This window comes from Lycorma delicatula, chromosome 4 (genome assembly GCF_047948215.1).
Source record: "Lycorma delicatula isolate Av1 chromosome 4, ASM4794821v1, whole genome shotgun sequence".
Lineage (NCBI taxonomy): Eukaryota > Metazoa > Arthropoda > Insecta > Hemiptera > Fulgoridae > Lycorma > Lycorma delicatula.
The window spans coordinates 153,854,996-153,880,076 of NC_134458.1; the positions used below are offsets into that span (position 1 = coordinate 153,854,996).

The following is a 25,081-nucleotide window of genomic DNA, read 5'->3' on the forward strand; positions in this document are numbered from 1 at the left end:
TGTAGCTGCTAGCCCAATCCTTGGCAGGGATTTCAGCTGTAGATGCCACTTTTTCTTGAACTAGTGATCAGAGTTATTTGAATTCCTGGACTTGTTTGATCTGAGCACTTCCGAGATAAACAATGGACTGTGAGCAATCAGATATTAGTATTTTCATTTTGTCAACATTGATCCTGAGTTTGAAGGACTCTGCTGTCCTCGAGATCTCATACAAAATATCTGTGGCCTTGGCATCACTGTTAACAAATATTTCGCTGTCGTCTACAAACATCAGGTCGGTTAGGTAGTGATCCATATATTGTACCTTACAATATAAGTACAAGGAAGTATATACAGAGTGTCCCATATAAAACGTAACCCAACCTTATATTGGTAGGTATTGAAATAATAAAAAGGCATGTGTAAATGTAATTTTTATTATTACAATCCTTTACCTTACATTTAGAGTAAATGTTGGAAGTGGCCGCCATCTTCTTGAATACAAGCTTCAATTCTTTTTACAGCGTTTCTTGCAACTTTTTTCAAAGTTTGTGGCTGGATATTCAATACAGCTTGTTCAATATTGACTTTCAGTTGTTCAAGTATTCGTGGTTTGTTGATGTAGGCTTTTTCTTTGAGGTAACTCCATAGAAAAAAATCCGCCGCAGTCAGATCTGGAGATCATGGTGGCCACAAGCCTCGACCGATAACACGATTAGCAAAGAATTCTTCAACGAAATCAGAAGTTGAACCTGCGTAGTGCGATGTCGCACCGTCATGTTGTAGCCAGCAGTGTCTGTCTTCCTCTTCCAAGAGTGCAATGAACTGAAATAAAATATCCTGATATCGTTCTGCATTAATGGTGTACTCGAAAAAAATAGGACCGATTATTTTCTTCCGCGATATCGCGCACCACACGCCCAACTTCTGCGGGTGGTAATTGTTTTTCGTGATAAACGTGGGGATTTTCAGCACTCCAAATTCTACTGTTTGGGCTGTTTAGCCATCCAAATGAAACCGTGCTTCATCTGTGAAAAATAACGAATCCATAATATTAATTCCCTCACGCAGAAATCGACGGAACCGTTGACAATATTGTAGCCGTTTTTCTTTGTCGGGCTCAAGAAGTTGATGAACCGTTTGAATGCGATAAGGTCGTAATTGTAATTGTTTGGTCGCCCGATGAACAGTTGATTTAGACAAATTAATTTCAGCAGACAAACGTCTGATCGATTTATTTGGCGAGGCGAGTAATCGGTCTTTGATTTCAGTGACTGTATCTGTATTCAACACTGACGCAGATTTTTTGTGTTCCTTGTTATTAACAGAACCGGTCTCTCTACATTTTGCGACTAACCTTGATACTGATGTTTTGTTAGGAGCTGGTTTATCTGGGTACTTACGGCGAAACAAATCTTGCACTGCAACCACTGATTTCGTACTGAAGTACGACTCGACAATGAAAACACGTTCATCTAGCGAAAACACCATCTTGTCTCTAGCAATACACTGAACGTTATGATTGCATTGTTGTTACTATCGGTTGTGTTCTACTGCGTCGTCGCGATGTTAAGATGTTGGACGAGTCCATTTCAGTAACGAGTAGGGGAGTAAGCTTAACTTTTGAAATTTCATGGATGAGTGATTGATGTGTTGCGTTTTATATGGGACACCCTGTATAAATATAAGGGATATAAGTACAAGGAAGGCATTTGCCTTCCTGCAAATGCTCTCATTATAACATCAGTTACAATGTTGAGAAGCATTAGAGAAATGATATCCCACTGGTGAACTCTTGTTTGAATAGGAAATGCATTGGATAATTCGTTTCGAATTATCCAATGCAGCTGGTTGACCCATTGTGAGATGCTTGAAAAAAGAAAGTGGTTTCCTAGAGTACAAGTTTGGCTTTCAGTGCTTTCCAGCGCAGGCCAGTGAATGCAGTCAAATGCTGACTTAAAATTCTATGAACGCAATAAATGTATTCTGCACTTGATTCTTTCCTCCATCAGCTGGCAGAGGGCAAAGATCTGATCACAGCAGCCATGATGTGGCCAAAATCCAGCTTGCTTTTCACGGCTCATCTATTCATAATGTTTTCTGCAGTCACAGTTGAAATGACTTTCATGTACCCTTTGCCAGTGATTGAAAGGAGGCTGATGCCATGGTAGTTTTTGCAGTCTTGACTCTTCCCCTTTTTATGGATTGCTATGATGATGACTTTCTTTCACATGGAAGGTTCATACTCTGTGAGTCAGGTCAACCAAGAAGTAGTGTGTGGAGTCAGTGAAGTAGAATGTCCCCCTCCTCCAGCTTTGATTGTCTCTGCTGTGACCTCATCCACTCCAGGTGGATTTAACGACATTATTGCTGTTTTAACTTCTTCAATCCCATTGGGTGGTCATGGTTTACTGGCATTGCTGGTGCATCAGTTTGTGATAGGGCTGCTGGAGATCCAGCATTGTAGTTGTAGAGTTCTTGGAAAAACTCCTTCCTGCGCTGTAGCAGCCGTTCATGTGGCGATCGTACAAAGGATTCATTCATCTTTCAGATGTTGTTGTTGGTCGATTTTGTCTTCCCGTTTAACTTTGAATGTGCGGTCGAGGGTGTGATATTTGTGCTTGGATGCGTCTTTCTCAAGATCAGCTGCTATCTCATTCCAATATGCTCCCTCCCTGTCTTCTTTCATTTTCTGTTGGACATTGGTTAATTGACAGTAGTGTTCATAGTTGGTCAGGTTTGCTTGTTTTCGTTTTTCCACCACGTCCAGGCACTGATCTGAGATACATGGCTGCGTTCTATGGTGAATGGCTGGGCGAAGTGGTTTGGTACATTCCATGATGGCTTTTTAGACCCTTGGTTCTCCTTATTATCATCATCATCTGTCATTGCCTGTTCAAATCAATTTGAAAGTGCAATTTGGAATTCCTGCCTGCATATGGGATCTAGCAGGTGTGACCAGTTCAGTCTAGCTGTAGGTGGTGATTTGTGCATGGTGCAACGAAGGCGCAGATGTATTTTTGCCCGAGAAAGGTAGTGATCAGATCCTCACAGGATCTGATCCTGCAAGATAGAATCTGGTCCTCACATGGCACGCACATCCTGGAGTGATGACTAGAATCAGGAACTGATCAGGATGTAATCCAATACTGCTGAGTCGATGCCAGATGGAATTTCACCTAGTGATCTGGTGATTCAGTGGATGTGGAAAGGTGCTGTTTCTTACAACGAGATTATTCGATGCTAGCCCACCGGGTTGGTCTAGTGGTGAACACGTCTTCCCAAATCAGCTGATTTGGAAGCCGAGAGTTTCAGCGTTCAAGTCCTAGTAAAGCCAGTTATTTTTACTCGGATTTGAATACTAGATCATGGATACCGGTGTTCTTTGGTGGTTGGGTTTCAATTAACCACACATCTCATGAATGGTCGAACTGAGAATGTACAAGACTACACTTCATTTACACTCATACATATCAAACTCTGGAAGTATTATCTAAACGGTAGTTATCGGAGGCTAAACAAAAAAAAAAAAAAAAAAAAAAAAATTTGATGCTGTGAAAGACAATAAGTATAGACCATTGTCATTGATGACTCCATGCCTGAAGTTGCTCATTGTTAGTTACTATCCAAGCCTATTCCCACTGATATCAGCATTGAAATCGCCGGCCAGGATGGTTACCTCAGTTGTTCGGATTGAATCCAGCATGTGTTGGAGCTGGGTATAGAATTCATCCTTGGCTGAATTGGAGCTTATTTCAGCTGGGACATAGACTGACAGGATGTGGGTCTTGGTGCCATCAATGCTGGAAATACCCCCTCTCTTAGACAGGTATTATAAATTTCAAGAAATACATCCATACTGGCTTGGACATCCAATTTAATCACAAAGTTTGGTAACCCATCAGGACGAAGGGCCTTGTCACAAGGGACGCACTCCATCACCTTCATTAATTCTTCCTTCGTGAACATTGGTAGATCTATTTTCTCACCTGAAGTAGTTGCCGGAACACCATCTCCATGTGGAAGTAATCCATCAATGATGTACTGGGCTGCCTCCACATCCATAGCAGTATGGGTACTCTAGGTCTCGCTGCATACTTAACAATAATCTTGTATGGTTTCCCCCATGGATCCTTTTCAATCTCTTCAATAAGTTTGTGCCAGTAAGCCTTCTTGGATTCCCGTATGAGCTTCTGTAGCTCCCTCCTTCTCTGTTTGTAAAGTATCTTACAATGTTTCCTAGCTGAGTCCGCTGAATTTCCCTTCTGGCCCTTAGGCATTGGTTGCATTTTCATGAGATCTCCTCATTCCACCAATAAACAGGTGGAAGACCAGCCCTGTAACACCTTAGGGGTAGGAGACCATCACAAGCACTCATCAATTCATCCACTAATAATTGAACCTTTCCTTCTTCCACTGTAATCTTATTAACCTTCCTCAAACTGTGTGAAAAGTGTGAAGGTGTCACTTCTAGTAGAGTTGAATTTATCAGCTGTGTTTTAATGGTTTGTATATGCTATTATGTAACAATATATTTTTTCATTGAATAAACAAGAAACAACCTGACTATTTACTGTCTTTAGTAAACTTGACATGAAATGCTTGTTTTTCCTGAGAGTTGGTATGTTATTTGCAGGGATGCTGGTGTTATAGTTGCATACATGTGTTATGGAATCTGACAATTGTTTTTTTTTTGCTTTTTAATTGTAAAAGAAACAATACTTTCAGTCTTTTAAATTTCAACTTTTGAGGTCTGTGTCAAATTGCAACAAAAAATTTCTTATTAATTTTTAAACTTATTAATTTATTAATTTTTTAATTTTTAACTACTAACTTATTAATTTTTAATTCGGCACCTATTTATACATTTTTAATTTGACAACCTACATCAAAACTTCCAAAGAATGATTGAAAAAGTATTATTTTTTTCTATTTAGTGTGGTTTTAAAAGATAGTTATATTTAGTTATTTTTATTTATTTCATTTATGTATTATTTTTAAGTTTTATAATATGTATAATAGAGAGTGCTGTAAAAAGCACTTATTTTTTTTGTGATAAGTATAATGACCAAATTTGCATATGTATGTATAACCACCATTTTGATAAAAATAAGAAAATAAACTTTTAATCTACTTTAAGATTTAATAAGTTAATGTAAATTTTCTAATAAGTTTTCCATGAAGATACGAAGGTCGTTCAGTAATTATAGAGACAAAGGCAAGAGCAGAAAAATAATTTAATTGATTAAGCTATAGAAAACAGAAAATATCAACTGTTTGAAAAGAGTTTCGATTATTATAACCTCTTTTGTGTATTTCGTAATGTCAGTTCTGCGTAAGTAAACATGTACTATAACAGCATGCTGTGATAAGATTTTTATTTTCTGAAAGTTTAAAACTGTCCAGAATTAACTTGTGGTTGATACAACATTGTCATAAAAACAGTACCATGAAAATATTTAAATGGAAGATCAGTTAAAGTTTTGATTGATGCTTTGTAAATCCCATTGATTATCTTATTCACTAGGACAGATGCATAAAAATTTGGGAAATTCTTGAAATTTTTAATATGACAATCAGCACTGGTCAATTCCATTATCTATGATACCTAAATTATCTCAAAACATGTTCAAGGTGGGTTCTGAAACAAGTCTACTTAAACTTTAGATATCTTTGAATACACACTTCTACTGGACTTCAGTGACAGTTTTTAGCAGAAGGTTTTCCTTTTTTAGACTGCATAATAACTTGTTATAAAACTTAGATTAATCATTTTGAGTCATAAGCCAAATGTCAATCTACATAATGGAAACTTCAAGTTTGCCTGCCAGGAAAAAATTCAAACCCGTGTCACCCAGTAAAGTGATGCTAACAGTGTTTTGGGCTAATAAAGCCTCATTTTATTGGGTTTATTTGTAAGAATACAGTCAACACTAAATTCTATTGTGATGTGCTATAAAATAAAGTGAAACCTGCAGTAAGGAAGAAATGTCCTGGTTCTCTTTCAAAAGGCATAATTCTTCTGCATAATAATACCTTCCTCATACTGCTCAAAAAACGCAAAGATATTCAAAGGTTGGGTCATGAAATGTTGCCACATTCACCTTGTTGATTTTTGTTTTGTCCTCTCAAACAAAACCTGGTACTTTTTTCATGATATTAAATTTGGCAACAATGTGTAGGCCAAGAATGCGGCGGTGTAAGGATGGCTAGACACCTAGGTTCTTTACTAGTAGAATAAGAAAGCTCACAGAAAGAAGTAATATGTGCCTAAATGTAGCTCAGGATTGTATTGAAAAGTAATGTTTCATTGTCAGTGAATAAATAATTTTTCTACAGCCATTTTACTCTAATTAATGAACGACCCTCATACTTAAATATCATAACATTTCTATTTAGTGTGGTTTTAAAAGATAGTTATATTTAGTTATTTTTATTTATTTCATTTATGTATTATTTTTAAGTTTTATAATATGTATAATAGAGAGTGCTGTAAAAAGCACTTATTTTTTTTGTGATAAGTATAATGACCAAATTTGCATATGTATGTATAACCACCATTTTGATAAAAATAAGAAAATAAACTTTTAATCTACTTTAAGATTTAATAAGTTAATGTAAATTTTCTAATAAGTTTTCCATGAAGATACGAAGGTCGTTCAGTAATTATAGAGACAAAGGCAAGAGCAGAAAAATAATTTAATTGATTAAGCTATAGAAAACAGAAAATATCAACTGTTTGAAAAGAGTTTCGATTATTATAACCTCTTTTGTGTATTTCGTAATGTCAGTTCTGCGTAAGTAAACATGTACTATAACAGCATGCTGTGATAAGATTTTTATTTTCTGAAAGTTTAAAACTGTCCAGAATTAACTTGTGGTTGATACAACATTGTCATAAAAACAGTACCATGAAAATATTTAAATGGAAGATCAGTTAAAGTTTTGATTGATGCTTTGTAAATCCCATTGATTATCTTATTCACTAGGACAGATGCATAAAAATTTGGGAAATTCTTGAAATTTTTAATATGACAATCAGCACTGGTCAATTCCATTATCTATGATACCTAAATTATCTCAAAACATGTTCAAGGTGGGTTCTGAAACAAGTCTACTTAAACTTTAGATATCTTTGAATACACACTTCTACTGGACTTCAGTGACAGTTTTTAGCAGAAGGTTTTCCTTTTTTAGACTGCATAATAACTTGTTATAAAACTTAGATTAATCATTTTGAGTCATAAGCCAAATGTCAATCTACATAATGGAAACTTCAAGTTTGCCTGCCAGGAAAAAATTCAAACCCGTGTCACCCAGTAAAGTGATGCTAACAGTGTTTTGGGCTAATAAAGCCTCATTTTATTGGGTTTATTTGTAAGAATACAGTCAACACTAAATTCTATTGTGATGTGCTATAAAATAAAGTGAAACCTGCAGTAAGGAAGAAATGTCCTGGTTCTCTTTCAAAAGGCATAATTCTTCTGCATAATAATACCTTCCTCATACTGCTCAAAAAACGCAAAGATATTCAAAGGTTGGGTCATGAAATGTTGCCACATTCACCTTGTTGATTTTTGTTTTGTCCTCTCAAACAAAACCTGGTACTTTTTTCATGATATTAAATTTGGCAACAATGTGTAGGCCAAGAATGCGGCGGTGTAAGGATGGCTAGACACCTAGGTTCTTTACTAGTAGAATAAGAAAGCTCACAGAAAGAAGTAATATGTGCCTAAATGTAGCTCAGGATTGTATTGAAAAGTAATGTTTCATTGTCAGTGAATAAATAATTTTTCTACAGCCATTTTACTCTAATTAATGAACGACCCTCATACTTAAATATCATAACATCAGGTTTATATATTATTACATTATTTTGATTCTTTACTAAACATAGGAAATAAGACTTGTATTATAAAAAGTAACATGTACTATAAAAAATAACACAAGTTGGTCTAATTGAGAACCTTATCTTTTTTTTTTTAATATTGACTAAAATATATATATATATATATTTATATTTATGATCTTCATTTGTGTGTGCATGCTGGCACATGCCTATGAGTGTATTGCTGCAATTGTAATGGCTGATGTGAGACATAAGTAATTTTCAAAGATTGGGGTATTTATTATCAAGAATAACAAGCATCCTATTCCAGGGTTAATAGGATAAGTAAGGAATTAAGTGGTTTTCTGTAGATTTCTTCACCAAGCCAAGTATATTGTAGCATGTCAGCCATCTAGGCCCACTCAAATATAAATGATATTCAGCCGTACAAGTAACATTTTACCTGTTCTCCATAGGAAGTGACTTTATAAATATGTGTCATTTTACTTTGATGTAGTGTCACTACCATAAGAAATACTTGGAACAACTACTCTAAATCAACTGTAAATGGTTCCCCTTTCCATGAGAAACAATGCATTGTAAAAACTGTTAAAACTTGTTAGGGGGTTATATAAACTTTATATTCAATTTAAATGTATAATGTATATGTATGTTTGTTATTTATTTGGAATCCTCAATATTCTTCTGATCTTGGCTTAATAATTTTATTATCTTTTAATTATAGAATTTTAAAGTTGGAATGAAGTCTTTTACTTGAATTTTTTAGTTTTATTATAACTTTTCTTCATTACATGCATATCCACTGATGAATATTATTCCTACCATCCACAGTATTTTAACAATTTACATACAGTAGGTCTACATCTCAAAGGCCTCTGTTCTATTCATTGCAGGCACATCCTCCAATCTTCAATACCACACAGTAGTATCAATCAGATTTAATATTTCATGAATCTTAACCTAAGTCAGTTGTACTTATGGATAATTTCTTGAATTGTATGAATGCATTCCAGGCATCTTTTACTTTATATTTAATCTCCATGTCTGATGTCCAACCATCATGAAGCCAGGTCTGAAGGACACTTATATCGATTAACTTAGTCTGTTGCCATATCCTCAAATGTTGGCCATTATTATCAAATGCATCTGACTCAAGGGAAACAATCGTGATTTCAGTTTTCTTAGTTTTAATGCTTAAGTCTACCTTTTAAAACTCATTCATCCATTTTGTTGAGAAGTTGTTGAAGATCATTTATGTATATAAAGAAATAAGTACTGTGTCTTCATTATAGTGAATGTTATTAATCCATCATTGATTTTCACAACATGCTCATCAAGAACTTCATGAAAGACAGGCTCCAAAAAAGAGTATATAAAGAGAGTTAAGTGACAGGTATGCACCCTGTCAACAACTCTACAGATCTCTGCCATATCAGAAAGAGTTCCATTAATCAGTACCTGTGCTGTCTGATTTCAAAACATACAGCTACTGTTTTGGTCTGTATACATCTGACTAAGAATCTCCATAAGCTTAGATTGGTGCACCATGTTGATTATCTTTACATAATGTATAAAAACTGCCTTTTTATGATTTATGGGCATGTGTTTTTTTTATATAACACTTCTTTTTGTGGTTATAACAACTCTGAACAAGAATCTATTGCAGATATTGCTTCTTGTGCACCAAATCCTTATCTGGATCCAAACTGTAAGTTGCTGATAGTCCTTTCACTTACTAAAAACTCTCTGATGCATGATTTTAAGGAATGTTTTGAGAGTATGACTCTTCAAACTAAAAAGCCTATGCCCCTTATATTTCTTTGCATTACTTCTTTGGCATAGAAATAAAAGTTAATGAAAGCCTTCTCAAAAGAAGGCCCCTTCTCAAAAAGAAGGGGCCTTCTCAAAACCCTTCTCAAAAAGAAGGGTTACCCTTCTCAAAAGAAGGGTAACATCCTGAATTCCAGATTATATTAAATAATTTATGAAAGACTGCAATGCTTGTACTGTTCCAGGAATATAATTAGCTCTGATGAAATTTTATCTGGGTCAGCAGTTTTACTACTCTTAGAAGCATTTATCATTTTATGTTCTAATTTATTGCAATTAAAGGTCCTATTAAGTTTTCTGTAATTTTAGCAATACCAAGCAGTCTTTCGTCTGAGAAGAGATTTCTGATCCTCCTGAATCAACATCTGATCTGTAGGTGAATAGCTGTTTTTTTTTTTATTGTTATAAACTATAATTGAGGAATTTCTTCTTTGATTAATTCCAGTTCCCTTCTGTAACTATGAAAATTGACCTCATCATGTGTATGTTTAATTTCTCAATTTTTTAATACTATTGCTTTGGTCATTCATTCTTATTAATCCTGATTTTTGTTATTAACATCCTCTGAGACTATTTCAATGACCACTCTGTTCTACAACAATCATTGAGAAAATTTTCAACATTACACAGATACTGCACAAGTATGACCAAATTTTGACTTGATATTTGTCAAAAATGATCGTTTAGTTGGTGAGCTGCGAAGGTTCAGACGTATGCGTTGCTTGTGACGATCAGGTTAACCAGAAAGTTTTGACATTAAAAGTCACAGCTGAGGTTTTTTTTGGGATTCTTGTGATATGATGTTGATAGAGTACGTGGAAAAAAGCAGGACTATTACAGGGTAGTTTTGCGCTTCACTGCTGGACCAATTGAAGGGTGCTATTCTGGCTAAACATCGCACATCTGGTCAAAAAAGAAAGTGCTCTTTTACCATGTAATGAGCCATGAGATGTGTGTACACTCTCAGGTTGTTGCTGCAAAACTCCATGACATATGCTTTTAAATGGTTCCATATGCACTGTACTTGCCAGATTTGGCTCGTAGTAATTATTTCCTCTTTCCAGACCTGAAGAAATGACTTGCTGGACAAAGATTCACTATAAATGATAAGATCAAAGCTTAGACAACAGGTTATTTCACAGTCGGACAAATTGGATTTTACTGATGATATTTATAAAAGTAGGGAATTTCTTTGTCAGGACAAGTATGTTTTGAACAACCCCTATACCTATTGTCTGAATATTTGGGGATCAGCCATCAGTATGAGAATTTCAGGTCATTCAACTTTTCCTTTGATCCTGCTTCTGATAACTTTCCCATTATGAGCAGTGTACATGAAGTTTCTTCCTACCTCCTCCCATATTGTAAGGTTCACCTCAAGTACCTTCAGAGCTATCACAGTGTTTGTTCCATCATTGATCTCATTCACTGCTAACTACAAGCTTTGTTTCGTAGATTTTTAGTATCATTTTCTCTGCTATACAGAGAGTAGCCTACTAAATAAAACCTTAATTTTTCAACTTTCTATTTCTTTTTAGCTTGATTTTGATCATTACCAATAACAGTGTATGATCACTAGGGATACTTGCACCTGGATAAGTACATGCTCTTGTAACTATGGACTAAATTTTTCTATTAATTTGTTTATAAACTGTCAAAATCCAACTACATTTTCTGGTCTATCATTTGGTGAGGTGGTAATTGGAACCTTACCAAATATTGTTCACAACAACTGAACTTCAAGATGAAGAATCTTAAGACATCTGGACTGTTGGCATTTATTTCAGACCTGTAAAATATTTAAATTCAGAGGCTGACTATTGAAGTTAATTATGGTCATCTTGTCATAATAAGGCATGAAGTCGAGAAAACAGTGAGATAAATTTTCTGATACAATGGTACACTCCTCATCTATGATTATTATCTTGGTTACCAGAATAGTGAAAGGCATACCTTTGACACATGACAAGTTCCAACATCTGGCCATTATGTTACAGTTAAATCTAAATACATTTATTTCTAGTCTTTTCTCTTAATGAACCAGATTTTCTACCTTTCCTGCTTCATAGAGATTCTGTACATTCCAAGGACCAATATTAACCTTCTTAAGCACATTCATCTTAACTGCTTTGACTTCAATAATGAACCTTCCCCCCAGAGATTTGATTGAGCAGGGAAATTTTAAAAGTCTGGAAAGTCTCATTGCATTGGGGAACTCTGCCCAATGCATGATAAATGGTTCTTGTAGGAAATATGGAGGTGGTTTCCGATTGCCTTCTGCCATCTAAATTCCTGTATATGCCGTTGCTTTGACTAGTCGTATGCACTACATGTGAAGAATCAATCAGTTGACTTATTTATTGATGATTAATACTCTCCTACCTGTATGCTGCCTTTTTTTGACAACTCATTCATAATACCTCTGTTTCCAACCAATCACTGTATCTGATGGCAGATCTCCTGTCTGATTCCTCTGCCAATTTCTTTATATGAGTATATTCTCAATAATTGTATGGTATTGAATGATATTAGCTGACTTCCATGCAATTTTGTTTAATCTAGATAATATGAAAACAGTATATTTTATTTGAAATTTCATAATTCCATCCGAAATATTGATCAGTGATATAATACCTAAATAGTTTGTGTAACATTTTCTTTGAACAAATTTATAACATTAAAATCAGTAAGAATTCAGTTATAATGATTACCAAAAATTAAGCAGACAGTCTTACATTTACAGCTAACTTATTAGAATCTAACCATACTTTTAATCCAGAAAGTTGTTTTTCCAATTTATTATAAACTTCAAATCAAGAATTTCCGTATCATATTGTAACTATGTCATCAGCATAAGACAACATTTTACAATCAGGATTTTGTAGTTCAAATAAATCATTAATAAAAACAGTAAGTAATGAAGGGCCAAGCATGGCTGCCTGAGGAACACCAGTGTTCAAACCTTGTAGGTTGCTTTTTATTCCATTAATTTTAACATATTGTCTTCTATTTAGATAATTTTGAAGTAACTGTAGAGGTAAACCTCTGATATCAATTTTTCAAGCTTTTCAGTTAAAATTTTGTGGTCTACAGTAGTGAATGCTTTAGCCAGATCCAAAAATATAGCAACTACAGGTTTATTTTTTTCTAGATTTTGGTAGGTGGTAGACTTTAAGTCAGGCAGCAATTATGTCTAGTTCCAAGACCCTTTCTAAAACCATATTGTGAGTTAGAAGAGAATATTATATGTATTTAGGAAATTCAAAATTCTAGTATGTAATAGTTTTTCATTTATCTTTGCAAAATTAGAAACAAGAGAAGTAGGTGTATAATTTCCAGGATTAATTTTATCAAACTTTAAAAATTGGTATAACCCCACCCATTTTCAATTGACCTGGCCATATACCAGTATAGTAGCTTAAATTGTTTAAATATATTAAACCATCAATATATTTAATATTATTGCTTAATCTCAGAAGTATGTATCCCATCAATCTCACCAGACTTATTTTTCAAGTTATTAATTATTTTCTTTATTTCTTCATTTTTTTACAGGTCTAAGATACACAGACCTTAACATTACTTCTCCATTACAGGATCCCTCCATTGAATCAGGTTTTAGAATGTGTGGTGAATGTGGTAAATTTTATAAAATCTCATCCATTGAAAGCAAAGTTTTTTAAAAAAACTGTGTGAGGATATGGGAGCCGAACACTTCTCTTTGTTGTACTATAACATTGTACGATGGCTCTCTTGTAGTGTTATATTGCGTACCTTTTAATTGCAGCAAGAAACTTTTATTTTCCTTAAAGAGGAAGGATATGAAGTTCAGAAGATGCCAATTTTTAAAATAAAACTAGCATATTTATGCGACATTTTTGAAAAGTTGAATTCCCTTAATCTCTCTGCAGGAAAAAAACTTGCACTTTTTGAAGTCAACTGAAAAAATATCAGCTTTTATAAAAAAACTCAAACTATAGAGAAGAAAATTGAATGAAGATGCAGGCAAAGATTGTTTTTTAATATTGCAGCAATTTTTGACGTCAAATGATTTTGATCTTTCTCAATATATAAGAACCATGCTTGAAGGGCACTTATCACAGCTAATTATCTGGTTTGAGAAATACTTTCAAAATGAAAACTTTGATAGGTTTGCATGGATTCAAGATCCATTTAACACTAGTGCCCTTCTGAATTTACTTTTGCAGAAGGAGAGAACCTTATCAAGTTATCTTGCGACAACAGTTTGAAAGCAAAATTTGGCAGCATGGAATTGACAGAATTTTGGATTTCAATAAATGTTGAATAACCCCTTCTAAGTGATAAGGCTCAGTCGATTTTAATTCCATTTTCAACATTGTATTTGTGCAAAGTTGGGTTTTCGACGGTCACTGTAATAAAAAGCAAGTATAGAGCAAAAATCAACATGGAAAAGGAAATGAGGGTGGCCATGTTCAGTTTAATTCTACGATTTGAGAAAATGTGCAGTGATTTGCAGGCTCATCCATCACATTAATTGTTAATTTAATGTAAAAAATGAAAAAAGTTAAATAATGAAGATACATGAGTTCTATTTATTTTTATCTCATACTTACAAGTAGTCTACTTTTACTTAGGGTAGGGTGCCATGGAAAAATTTTATTAAAAAAGGGCGCTGTGACTAGGAAAAGTTTGGGAACCACTGCACTAGCTTGTTCAGTAGTTTAGTATGGATTTGGTGTTTTTTATTTTTATATAACCATTCCTTTTTATTTATCATATTTAGTAAATATTGTGTAAACCAACTGATAGAGTATTTTATTACTGGTTATGAATCCATGCATTTGAAAAACTTTTTATAACCCATTTTAATCTATGTTGCTTGTTATTTTAGTGGGTTCAAAGTTAATTTCTGTTGTTTGTTAACTGCAACACACTGGACAGTATATTTAATAAAATTAAAACATGGTTCATACCAATTATTTTTATGAACACTGTATTACATTGGATGTAATTTTATAGTTTTATGTAATTATACAAATGTTAAAACCCAAATAACATGCTTTTTTAATGTCTGAACTATAAGTAATCAAAATTTAAGAGTATCTGCCATTACATAAACCAGTATTCAAAATACATAATTAAAAAATGATCTTTTAAATATGTAAATATTAAATCGTAAAGTTAAGCCGTAAATATGTAAATTGTTAAAAGTACGATTTTAAGACCTTTCAAAAGAATGTCATAATTTTTCATATTAAAGAAAAGAAGGTGATAATAATAAAATAATTTTGAAGGAATTTTGCCCATTGAAACCATGCAGAAATTTATTCAGAATACTTTTGTAATTTGATGGTCATTATTTTACAACAGTCTACCCTATTTGGGTCAGTAATGCTTTTCATGTGTCAGAATTAGTAATATTTTCATGCCTGTGTTGTACTTCAGAGTAATACTTGTAATAGAGCAGAGGAAATTATTAATATCCTATATAATTTGGTTATTAGGTTTCAGTATTGTGAAAACTGTATCCTGGACATTCACTTTAGATCCCACCCACTAGACCAGTTAAACTTGCAATTGTTGATTTCTCTTGTGCTGTATGTATTATATGTAGAGATAGTTGATATTTGATTCTTGTGCCCTCATGTCTGAACCTGATTATTTATTATAACTAATTTACTGCAATTTTTATGTTTCAGGTTACAAGAAGTAAGTTCTCAGCCTTTACATTATTTTCAAGACACACTTTTCACTGATCCTTGGACAAATGCTTTCAGGTATTCTTTAAATTCAGTAATTTATAATTTTTTTTTTCTTAATCTGTTTTGCTGATTATGTTCTTAGGGAATTGAATGGTTGTGGTATCAATAAAAGTTGAATCTGATAAAAGATCAGATTATTCTTAAAATCTACCACTTTTAAAATAAAAGAAATTTTGTTTACCCAAAAGTTTGTAAATTTTTCTGAAATATGATATTTTGTGGTTGGAATTTTTTATCACAGTGTTAACTTAAAATATTTTTCTTAGTTTAGTTATTATATATGAAAATGGCTTTCAATTTCTTTGTGGTTTTATATATTATAATATATAACACTTACATAATGTGGTTTTATATTTTGTAATGGGTAGAGAGGTTTCCAGAAAGAAAAAAGAGATAAAATAAAGAACAAAGAATCTAGAAGGAACAACAAAGGGATTCTTTCTAGAAAAAGACTTAAGTGTTGAAGGTGCGGACAGTAAGAATTATTATGCTTGAGCAATCAAAAGGATAACTGGGTACTGGTTGCAAACCAGAAAGTATAAATACTATTGGGTCAGTGGAGTGACACAGTTATTTGGTTTTTCAAGCTTGAGTTCAGTACAGTGCTATAACAGCGATCACAGTAAGTGTTTACCCAAAAGTTTGTAAATTTTTCTGAAATATGATATTTTGTGGTTGGAATTTTTTATCACAGTGTTAACTTAAAATATTTTTCTTAGTTTAGTTATTATATATGAAAATGGCTTTCAATTTCTTTGTGGTTTTATATATTATAATATATAACACTTACATAATGTGGTTTTATATTTTGTAATGGGTAGAGAGGTTTCCAGAAAGAAAAAAGAGATAAAATAAAGAACAAAGAATCTAGAAGGAACAACAAAGGGATTCTTTCTAGAAAAAGACTTAAGTGTTGAAGGTGCGGACAGTAAGAATTATTATGCTTGAGCAATCAAAAGGATAACTGGGTACTGGTTGCAAACCAGAAAGTATAAATACTGTTGGGTCAGTGGAGTGACACAGTTATTTGGTTTTTCAAGCTTGAGTTCAGTACAGTGCTATAACAGCGATCACAGTAAGTGTTTGGTAACAATGAGTGAAGAGTGCATCACAGGCATTCAGTTTTGAACAGTGGTTGAAAATAAGAAGCTTTTGGGTGAGTTATTTGTGAACAGTAATAAAAGTGACAGTATTTTATTCATAAAGGGTAGAGTTAGTTAGTACAGAGAATTGTATGAACTGTAGATTTTTCTATTGATATTTTATTGTTAACGCAGTATTAGTTATTATCAATTGTATGATAAATCATAATTGTATTTTTGGTGTTTATAGTTTAATTGATATTAAATCAATCGTATTATTAATATGAATTTATTTAATTTGAATATATATTTATTATTCTATTTTATATATTTGAGAGTAATAAATTGTATTTATAAGAAATTTTTGCTATGTTAGTCTCTCAATATCCTTGTTGAACCGTGAACACATGACAATATACTGGTTGATGCAGAAAAACCAGAAATTTTGAATTTTATGTTGGCAACCTTGTAGGTATACCATAAGTGGGATAAAGTTGTTAAACTGTTGAGCAGTAACAGACATTTAGTTGTGATGGAGCAGTGGAATGTTGTAGAGCATGCGGTTGCTGTAAGGGCGTTTTACCAACATGGTGAGACAGTGTGACGGCTGCATAAAGAATGTTTCGGCAACACTATGGTCAAGTTCCTTCTTCACACACAATCAAAACTTGGGTTCATACCTTTAAAACAGACTGGTTCAGCTTTGAAAAAAAACCTAGTGGGTATGTATTGTTTGTACATACACCAGAAAACAATGATCCTGTGAAAGCTGTATTGGTAAGGAGTCCTTGTCATTCAGTATGGAAAATTGCCTCATCATTGGAGCGTGCAAAAAATACTCCACAACCTTACAAGATTCAAATTGTCCAAGAAGTGAAACCTAACGATTGATCTGCAATTTTGTGAAAAATGGTTGTCTAAAATCAATGAGAACGCTAACTTTATTGAAAATTCTTGGATGTCAGATGAAGCCCATTTTCACTTAAGTGAATATGTGAATAAACAGAACTTCTGTTAACTGTACATAAATAAACCGTGCTCAGCTACCCCAGCGTCCATTACACAGTGCTAAACTTACTGTATGGTGTGCAGTTACGTATTGTGGGGCGATAGGCCTTTACTTCTTGAAGATGAAGAGGCTCTGCTGTCACTGTTGTTGTCTCGATGTTAATGTCGACTTGTAATAGACATTTTTTGTTCCTAGGCTTCATTCTCTTCTAAATCTTGACCTTCAGCAAACCTGGTTTCAATAGGATGGAGCCACCTCACACACTACCCGTCAGTCTATGGCAGCAGTGAGACATTTGTTTCGGGATCACATAATTTCAAGGACTGCTAACATCTCTTAGCCACCCTAATCTCCAGACCTTTCAGTTTGTGACTTCTTTTTATGTGGGACATCTGCAGACTTTTTTGTACCAGACTAGACCAAGAAACCTTGTCCAGCTCAAAACACAGATTGAAGAGGAAATCACCAACATTCCAGAGAACACATTGCACTGCGCTATCCAAAATTTTCATAATTGATTTGCTGAAAATGGACAGCACTTAAGTGAAGTAGTTTTTAAAACGTAATGTATATTGAAATTTCTGCTTTTGTAGAAAATATTTCCAACTTTAAATAAAGATTAGTAACTTTACTTCATTTTTTCTAATTATTTAAAATTTTGTTGTATGTCTGCCTGTCCCTGTATGTATACACTTATATATTGTATTTTTTTATAATCAAAAAACAACTTGAACAACCCAAGTACAGAATTACAAAGTAAAGGAAATGAGTAAATGTCATTTCATTTACTTTGTAATTGACTTCATGTTTTGTATATATGATAGTAATTTTAATATTTTAATTTTTATTCTAAAAAAAAAAATTAAGTTTGATATGTAATTTTACATAATATATATACACAGCTGATGATGCAGGATCCCATGAAAGTGCTTTTGGAATAAAGAAAAGAAAAAAATTAGGTAAATGTCATTTCATTTACTTTGTAATTCTGTACTTGGGTTGTTCAAGTTGGTTTTTGATTATAAAAAAATGCAATATATTGGTACAGAGGAATATGGGTCTTATAAGTATTGACTTTATGTATGTATTACTTTACTGAAATTAATCTTTTATGATTCATATTATTCCTTTGTACTGTTAAATTAATTAAAATTAAATTTCAATTCTATTAAATAAACCACCTAGTATAGAATATTGAGAAGTCATATCCTACCTTAATTTTTCATAAAAGTACTTTTGCAGGATCCCACATCCTCAGTCATGATTGAAATAATTCCTTTATTGCATAATAAAAATACTAAAATAATAATTGTGTATTAATTTACACGAGTGCTGCTACCATTGCAGTTTTTTTAAGAACGTCTCCCTCAAACACTGTCTGACGGTTTATCAAACTGAAATTTTGTTTGTTTTTATATATATAATATTTTTCTGATATATTTAATTTCGTCATCTTTATTTCTATTATTTCTAAATTAGTGTTGATATCAGAAGTAGAATTAAATAAAATATAAATAAATTAAATAGCTTAAATGTAAGTAAAGACACTAGATTGGTTAGTTATGACATAACTAACACATATGCTTAGCATATCTATAGACCATACAATAAAAATAATAAAAAATAAATTACAAAATAACCAAGAAAATTCAAAATTTATTAAAGGTATCATCAGTATTTTAAGAATTGTATATCAACAAATCTATTTTGAATTTAATAACAAATATTATTCACAAAAAACATACCTTAACCTATGTGATTTCTACTATAAGCTATTATGTCAGAAATATATTCAGAATTTTGAGAGTAAATTAGTACATGGTATCATTCATATACATAAAGTTTTAAATTGGACATGGTATGAATATATTCTCATTATTTATTATCCAATAATAAACAATGAACATCTAATAATATTAAACGGAATAAATTTTTATAATGGAAGTATAAAATTCACATTTGAAATAAGTAATAATGGTATGTTAAATTATTTAAATGTCAGTATCGAAATAAACGACAACCAAATTGAAAGATCAATACATAGAAAACCTACATCTAATTATATAATAATTCATAAAAGATCAAATCACCCTTGGTCTCATAAAATTAACACGTTTACCCAAATACTGTCAATAGAGCAACCAAATTCACACATAACAACAAAGAAAAATTAATTAATGAAATAAATATCATAAAACTTATAGGGGTTGAAAATCGATATGATACTACTTTAATTAATAATATTTATAAAAAACTATAAAAAAATTGGTTATTAGGTAGTTTACCTTGTATAAGACACAGAAGAGTGAAAAATATACAAGAATGAAAATGAAAATTCACTAATATCATTGAAGACATTACTAAAACTTACAATAAAGAAATATTTAAATCAACATGCAAATCTAATAACCACCTAATAATATATTTAAAAAATAATAATAAAGTAAACAATCTGTGTGGAATTTATAAAATTAAATGTAATGATTGTAATTTTATTTATGTAGATAAAAAAAAATACATCCTTTAAAACTAGATTTCTTGAACATTATAGAAATTACAAAAATAATAAATTAGTTTTATCTAATATGGCAGATCATTTAATAAACAATAAACATTCTATTTCTGATATTAACTCAAATTTAGAAATATTAGAAATTAATAAAGATGACATAAAATTAAATATATTAGAAAAATATTACATTTTTAAATACAAACAAAATTCATACACAATTATCACTGTTTTATTTTTATAACAAAATTTTTTTTAAAGACCAAAAATTAAAAAAATTAAGTCAACAATTATAACCTAATCATTTAATAAAGGAAATTCCTCTCTAAGCAAGTAAGATGAAGTTACCCCTTAACCCCAACTGATCTGCTAAACTAATACAAAAAAAAAGTAAAGGACCACTCACTTGCTCCCTTCCACTATGTTATATCAATAGGTGTAGTATTTGCAATCATAGCAAGATTCACAGATTTCCCTTAACAGGAACAACAATAAATAAAAAATGATTAAAAATTCAGTTCTCAATTATATTTGCAGGAGTAAATCTAACATTCTTCCCAGAACATCTTTGGGTATTTTATATTTTTATTATGCAGCGACAAAATTATTTCAATCATTACTGAGGATGTGGAATCCTGCAAAAGTATTTTCATAACAAATTAGGGTAAGATATCTATCTCTTAACTCAATATTCTGTACTAGGTGGTTTAATAGAATTTAAATATACATATATATGTATCTGTACGATATACAGCACATATGAAAAGTCCACATACCCTTCTCTGGAATTAGCATGTTGCTAATGTTTTGAAAGTCGTGCAGAATTTGGTTCCTAAGAAATAATTTCTTTACTGCGGTTGGTATTCGACAAATAATAAATGCATTTTGTGGGCATGTTAAAAGAATTTATTTCAAACCAAAAAAGCTTGGTCAGGAAAAATATGTGTTTGCTTCCGGTGATGTTTAAGACAGGTCACGTAGTTAAACAATTGTCACTGTTGTCATGATTTGATTAAGTAATCTCCAATTAAATCTGGTTGTAAACAAGTGCTCAAACTTAATATAACAGACAATAAAGAGATACAAAAGATAAAGAAATTTGGCTGAGATTTTGAAATTTGTGAACATGTTTACATATTATTTTTTATTTATTAGAGAAAGTTGTTGTAAATATGTGTATCAAGTATTATGATTCCTCAATCTGATCTTGAGTTATAAGTTTTTCTTTAAAACACTCGAAATCACAGATAGAGGGAAAATAAAGTGGAATCGCTGTTTTTGATAGAACATTTTTTTCGCTCATTTGATACATAGAATAGTAATAATAAGTTACATAGTAATATGAAAAATTCATATAAGGTTAACCTTGGATATTTGGTATTTATTAGAATTCAACCATGTTGGGATTTATCATTTGTCTTTTTCTATTAGCAATTTGCACAAATGATATCCATTATAAAACTATATTTGAGATTCCTAATCTTTTTTATATTCAAATAAAGTTTTGGTGTTCCTTTTTATTTAATGATAAAATTTAATTTATGAGATTGGTCACATAAGTTTTGTAATTAAGTATTTGTTTCTTATAACATCATGATTACTTGTTAATTTTTTTCTTTGTTCTGTTTTAGGGCAGTTTTGTCACATTATGGTTTTGCTAAAGTGAAGACATTAAGATTAATGGGAATGGTTATGAGTGTTTTCTGTATAAAAAAGTTAGTACCACATTTACGTGATATGGAATGCCAGTATGTACGTACTGGTCTTATGGGACTGTGGGGCAATAAAGGTGCTATGGGTTTTAGGTTTGATATTCAAGGTTGTTCATTTTGTTTTGTTAATTGCCACCTAACTGCTCATGAAGAGTATAATAATTATAGGATACATGATTATACAAGTATATTGAAGCAATTAAAATTTAATAACAAAGAATCTAGTGAAATTATGTTCCATGAGTAAGTAGTATTTTTCTCTGATTTTAATAGAGTTAAAACGTAAATGATTTTACTAGTTAGTGATTTTACTAGTTTTAAATGAAATGATTTTAATAGTTAGTTAAATGTAATAAGAATGTATGTTACTAGAAAATCTTAACCTGTATTAATTTTATTCTATAAATTCTAGTCTGATGTATTGTGTAAAAGTGCCTATAGTCAACTGGTGATGAGATCCTTATGAAAGGAAAATATACTTGTGGCAGCACAGTTTTGTGAAGGATGTTGTGAAGTGGTCTGTCTTAATTGGACTTTTAAAGATAATGGGATAGTTCTACTTGCTTTTTTGTTGCTTTAAGGACTTAAACGTTATTTATTCCCTTACAATTATTTTATTATTATACTCAAATTATGTAAAATTAATTTCTTCATATGACTTACTTAATTTTATTCATGAACGAATTAAGCAGTAATTTGATCATAAATACTTATGGGAAACTGTAGTTTCCCAACAGCAGCCATCAAAAGATTAAAAGGTGCATTAAAAGCATTCAGTTAATTCATCCGTTTACTAACATAATTTATAGCAAACTAAAAAGCTTATGCAATTGATTTGGATAATTGCAATTTAGGATACATAAGGCAAACTTGAGTAGAATAAAGGAACATATGGCTCATTAAAAATATAGAAAGTCAGAGAAATTGTCTATAACCCATATTGCTTGGAAACTAGCCACAAAATTAGTTTATTGGAAATTTTCAATGTAATTGTTAATTTTCATATGTAATTGTTAAATGTTAAGAGACCAATCTGTGAAAGTTTTCTATATGAATACTAAATAGTTAATGTTAACTTTGATGGTTTCATATACGTTTCTGGATTCATAAGTTTAACAGTAATTTCTATATTATATTACTGCTGTTTTCCATGGTGATTAAAACAATATTTCATACTGGAGTAATTTGGCTATACTGATAGTAAATTAACAAGAAGCAAATTATGGGCTATCGTAAACAATGATGGGGGTTTAAGGCATAAATTAAATAAATAAAAAAAATATTACTGCTTAGTGTGTATTTGTCAAAGTTTCGCTGTGTGTGCCTTCATCCCTTGGTAAATGTCTAATTGATAATCAGTTTTTGCTTATTCATATCTTCTGTTATAGTTGTAATCCCTTCTCTTATTCTTTCCTTTAACTGGTTCAGGTTATGTAATTTTTGGAAGTTTTTAACGTATCCCCATAAGAAAAAATCACAAGGGTTATGTAGGAGGCCAGGGTGTATGATGTTCTTGGTCTATCCATATATCTGTAAAATTTTCATTCAAAGCCTGGTTAATATATATATTAAAGTGTAAGGATTAATCATCTTGATGGAAATAAATCTGATATAATACAATTTTTGGGTTAATTTGGTTGAGGACAGCAGTAATCATTTAACATACCAAGAGATCTGAAAAAATAATTGTTTTTGCTCATTTTTTCTAAAATTTCAACAAAAAACTGAAAATGTTGTTCTGTAACAGATGGTTTTATTTCTTGCAGTAAATTTTGTATTCATACCTATGTAAGCTTTTACACAGAACTTTATGAATGGTTGTTTTTGGAAATTTGTAACTCAAGACTTTGATGAGAAGTGGATTTATAGGAATTCTGATTGCAAATTGTGTAATTCATTAAACACATTCTTCTGATTGAGAACAGATTACTTTGAACTAGCATGATATGTGCTTTCATGACTTCTTTTTATGTGTATATCAGAATTTACATTAAATTAAAGTTATTGACGACTTCAGTCAGCATGAAATGCATTCTGCTTTTTATTTAACAGAAAAAAAGAAACCCTTCTGTCATAATACAGAGTTTGATGCAGTAGTTAAATAGGTGTTGCACAAATGTTTTGAATGGAGGCTTTTAGTATAATTTCTAAAAAATGTCCTTAATGCCTTGATTTGAGTCACTGAAACCCTAGCATTTTTTTATGATAGCCTTGTATAAATCTGGCCACTGTGAGTAACCTTTGTCTGTAATATGAACAAGTAATTTTTACTTGTAAATGTTGCAATTATAAGTGTCCATAACACTTAACTAAACAAAAGATATTAAAGAATGTTTTATTCTTGAATGCTATTCTAATTAAACATTTGAAATGCTGTTGAAAACATAAAAAAAAATTATATACAGCTATAAATAATAGTTATTTTTTTCTTTCTTCTATATTTTCACTTTCCCGGCTGTAGTGGTATATGCTACTATAGTTATAACAGGAAAGTATACAGGTCAGTCAAAAAAGAAAATTTTTTTAAAGTTTCGTGCCTTAGAAAACATCTTTTTAAAAATTTAATGAAAAAAAAATAGATTTAGATAAATTGTAAATAATTTGCAAAAACCTTTTATTCCAGTGCTCCCAAGTCCAAAAAATCTATCTTTGTCAGACTGATGTACGTGTATATGTTTGTTGGCCTGTATTTATTTGGTCTTATAACTCTTGACTCCGTTGACCGATTTTCTTCAAACTTTGTATATGGATACTACCTTCAGAAGAAAGAATGTATTAAATTTTTGCAAAAAGTTTTTGCTGAAATAAAATTTCAAATTTTTACACTTTAGCAAAAAATATTTCTTGTAAGTCTTAATGGTAGCTCTTTAATATTTCTTGAAAAAAAAGTAGCCAAAAATATTCACTCCTTCCTACAAAATTACAACTTTATATATTAAAAATTATGGTTGTATCTTTGTGCTATATAAATAACTTAAATTTTTTTTTTAATTTGTCACCACAGGGATTATTTTCTTAAAAATTCATTTTATCTGAATGCTTCCTTGAGTATAGAAGCCCCAAAATGGAAATGTTTTTTGCAAATTAAAATTTTTAATGCTCAAAACCAAACAAAAAGTCATTAAGATCACTCAGTATCAGGGGAGATCACTCCCCTTGATAGGGGAGCTCCCAATTTTTAAAATTAATTGTTAATCACTAATATAGAATCACTTGTGATGTTAATATTCTTATATTAAACATTTTGGTTATTGCTTCATTTTTTTAGAATCTTCACTTCAAAAATTAAAAGTAAAAGATTTAAATATACTTAATAAAAACTTAAATCATTACTATACATGTTTTTTATCTCCCCCCCTATCTCTAT

The 25,081-nt window shown here is 31.6% G+C and overlaps 1 protein-coding gene across 2 annotated transcripts in view; it reads left to right on the plus strand.

Moving 5' to 3' along the window:
- The window catches only part of LOC142323974 (inositol polyphosphate 5-phosphatase K-like), a 65,335-nt gene that overhangs the window by 18,040 nt on the left and 22,214 nt on the right, over positions 1 to 25,081 (plus strand). For both annotated transcript variants that reach the window (XM_075364430.1, XM_075364429.1), the window contains exons 3-4: positions 15,340 to 15,417; positions 21,634 to 21,957. In XM_075364430.1, coding sequence (XP_075220545.1) covers positions 15,340 to 15,417; positions 21,634 to 21,957 — 402 coding nt within the window. The remainder of the gene's footprint in view (positions 1 to 15,339; positions 15,418 to 21,633; positions 21,958 to 25,081) is intronic.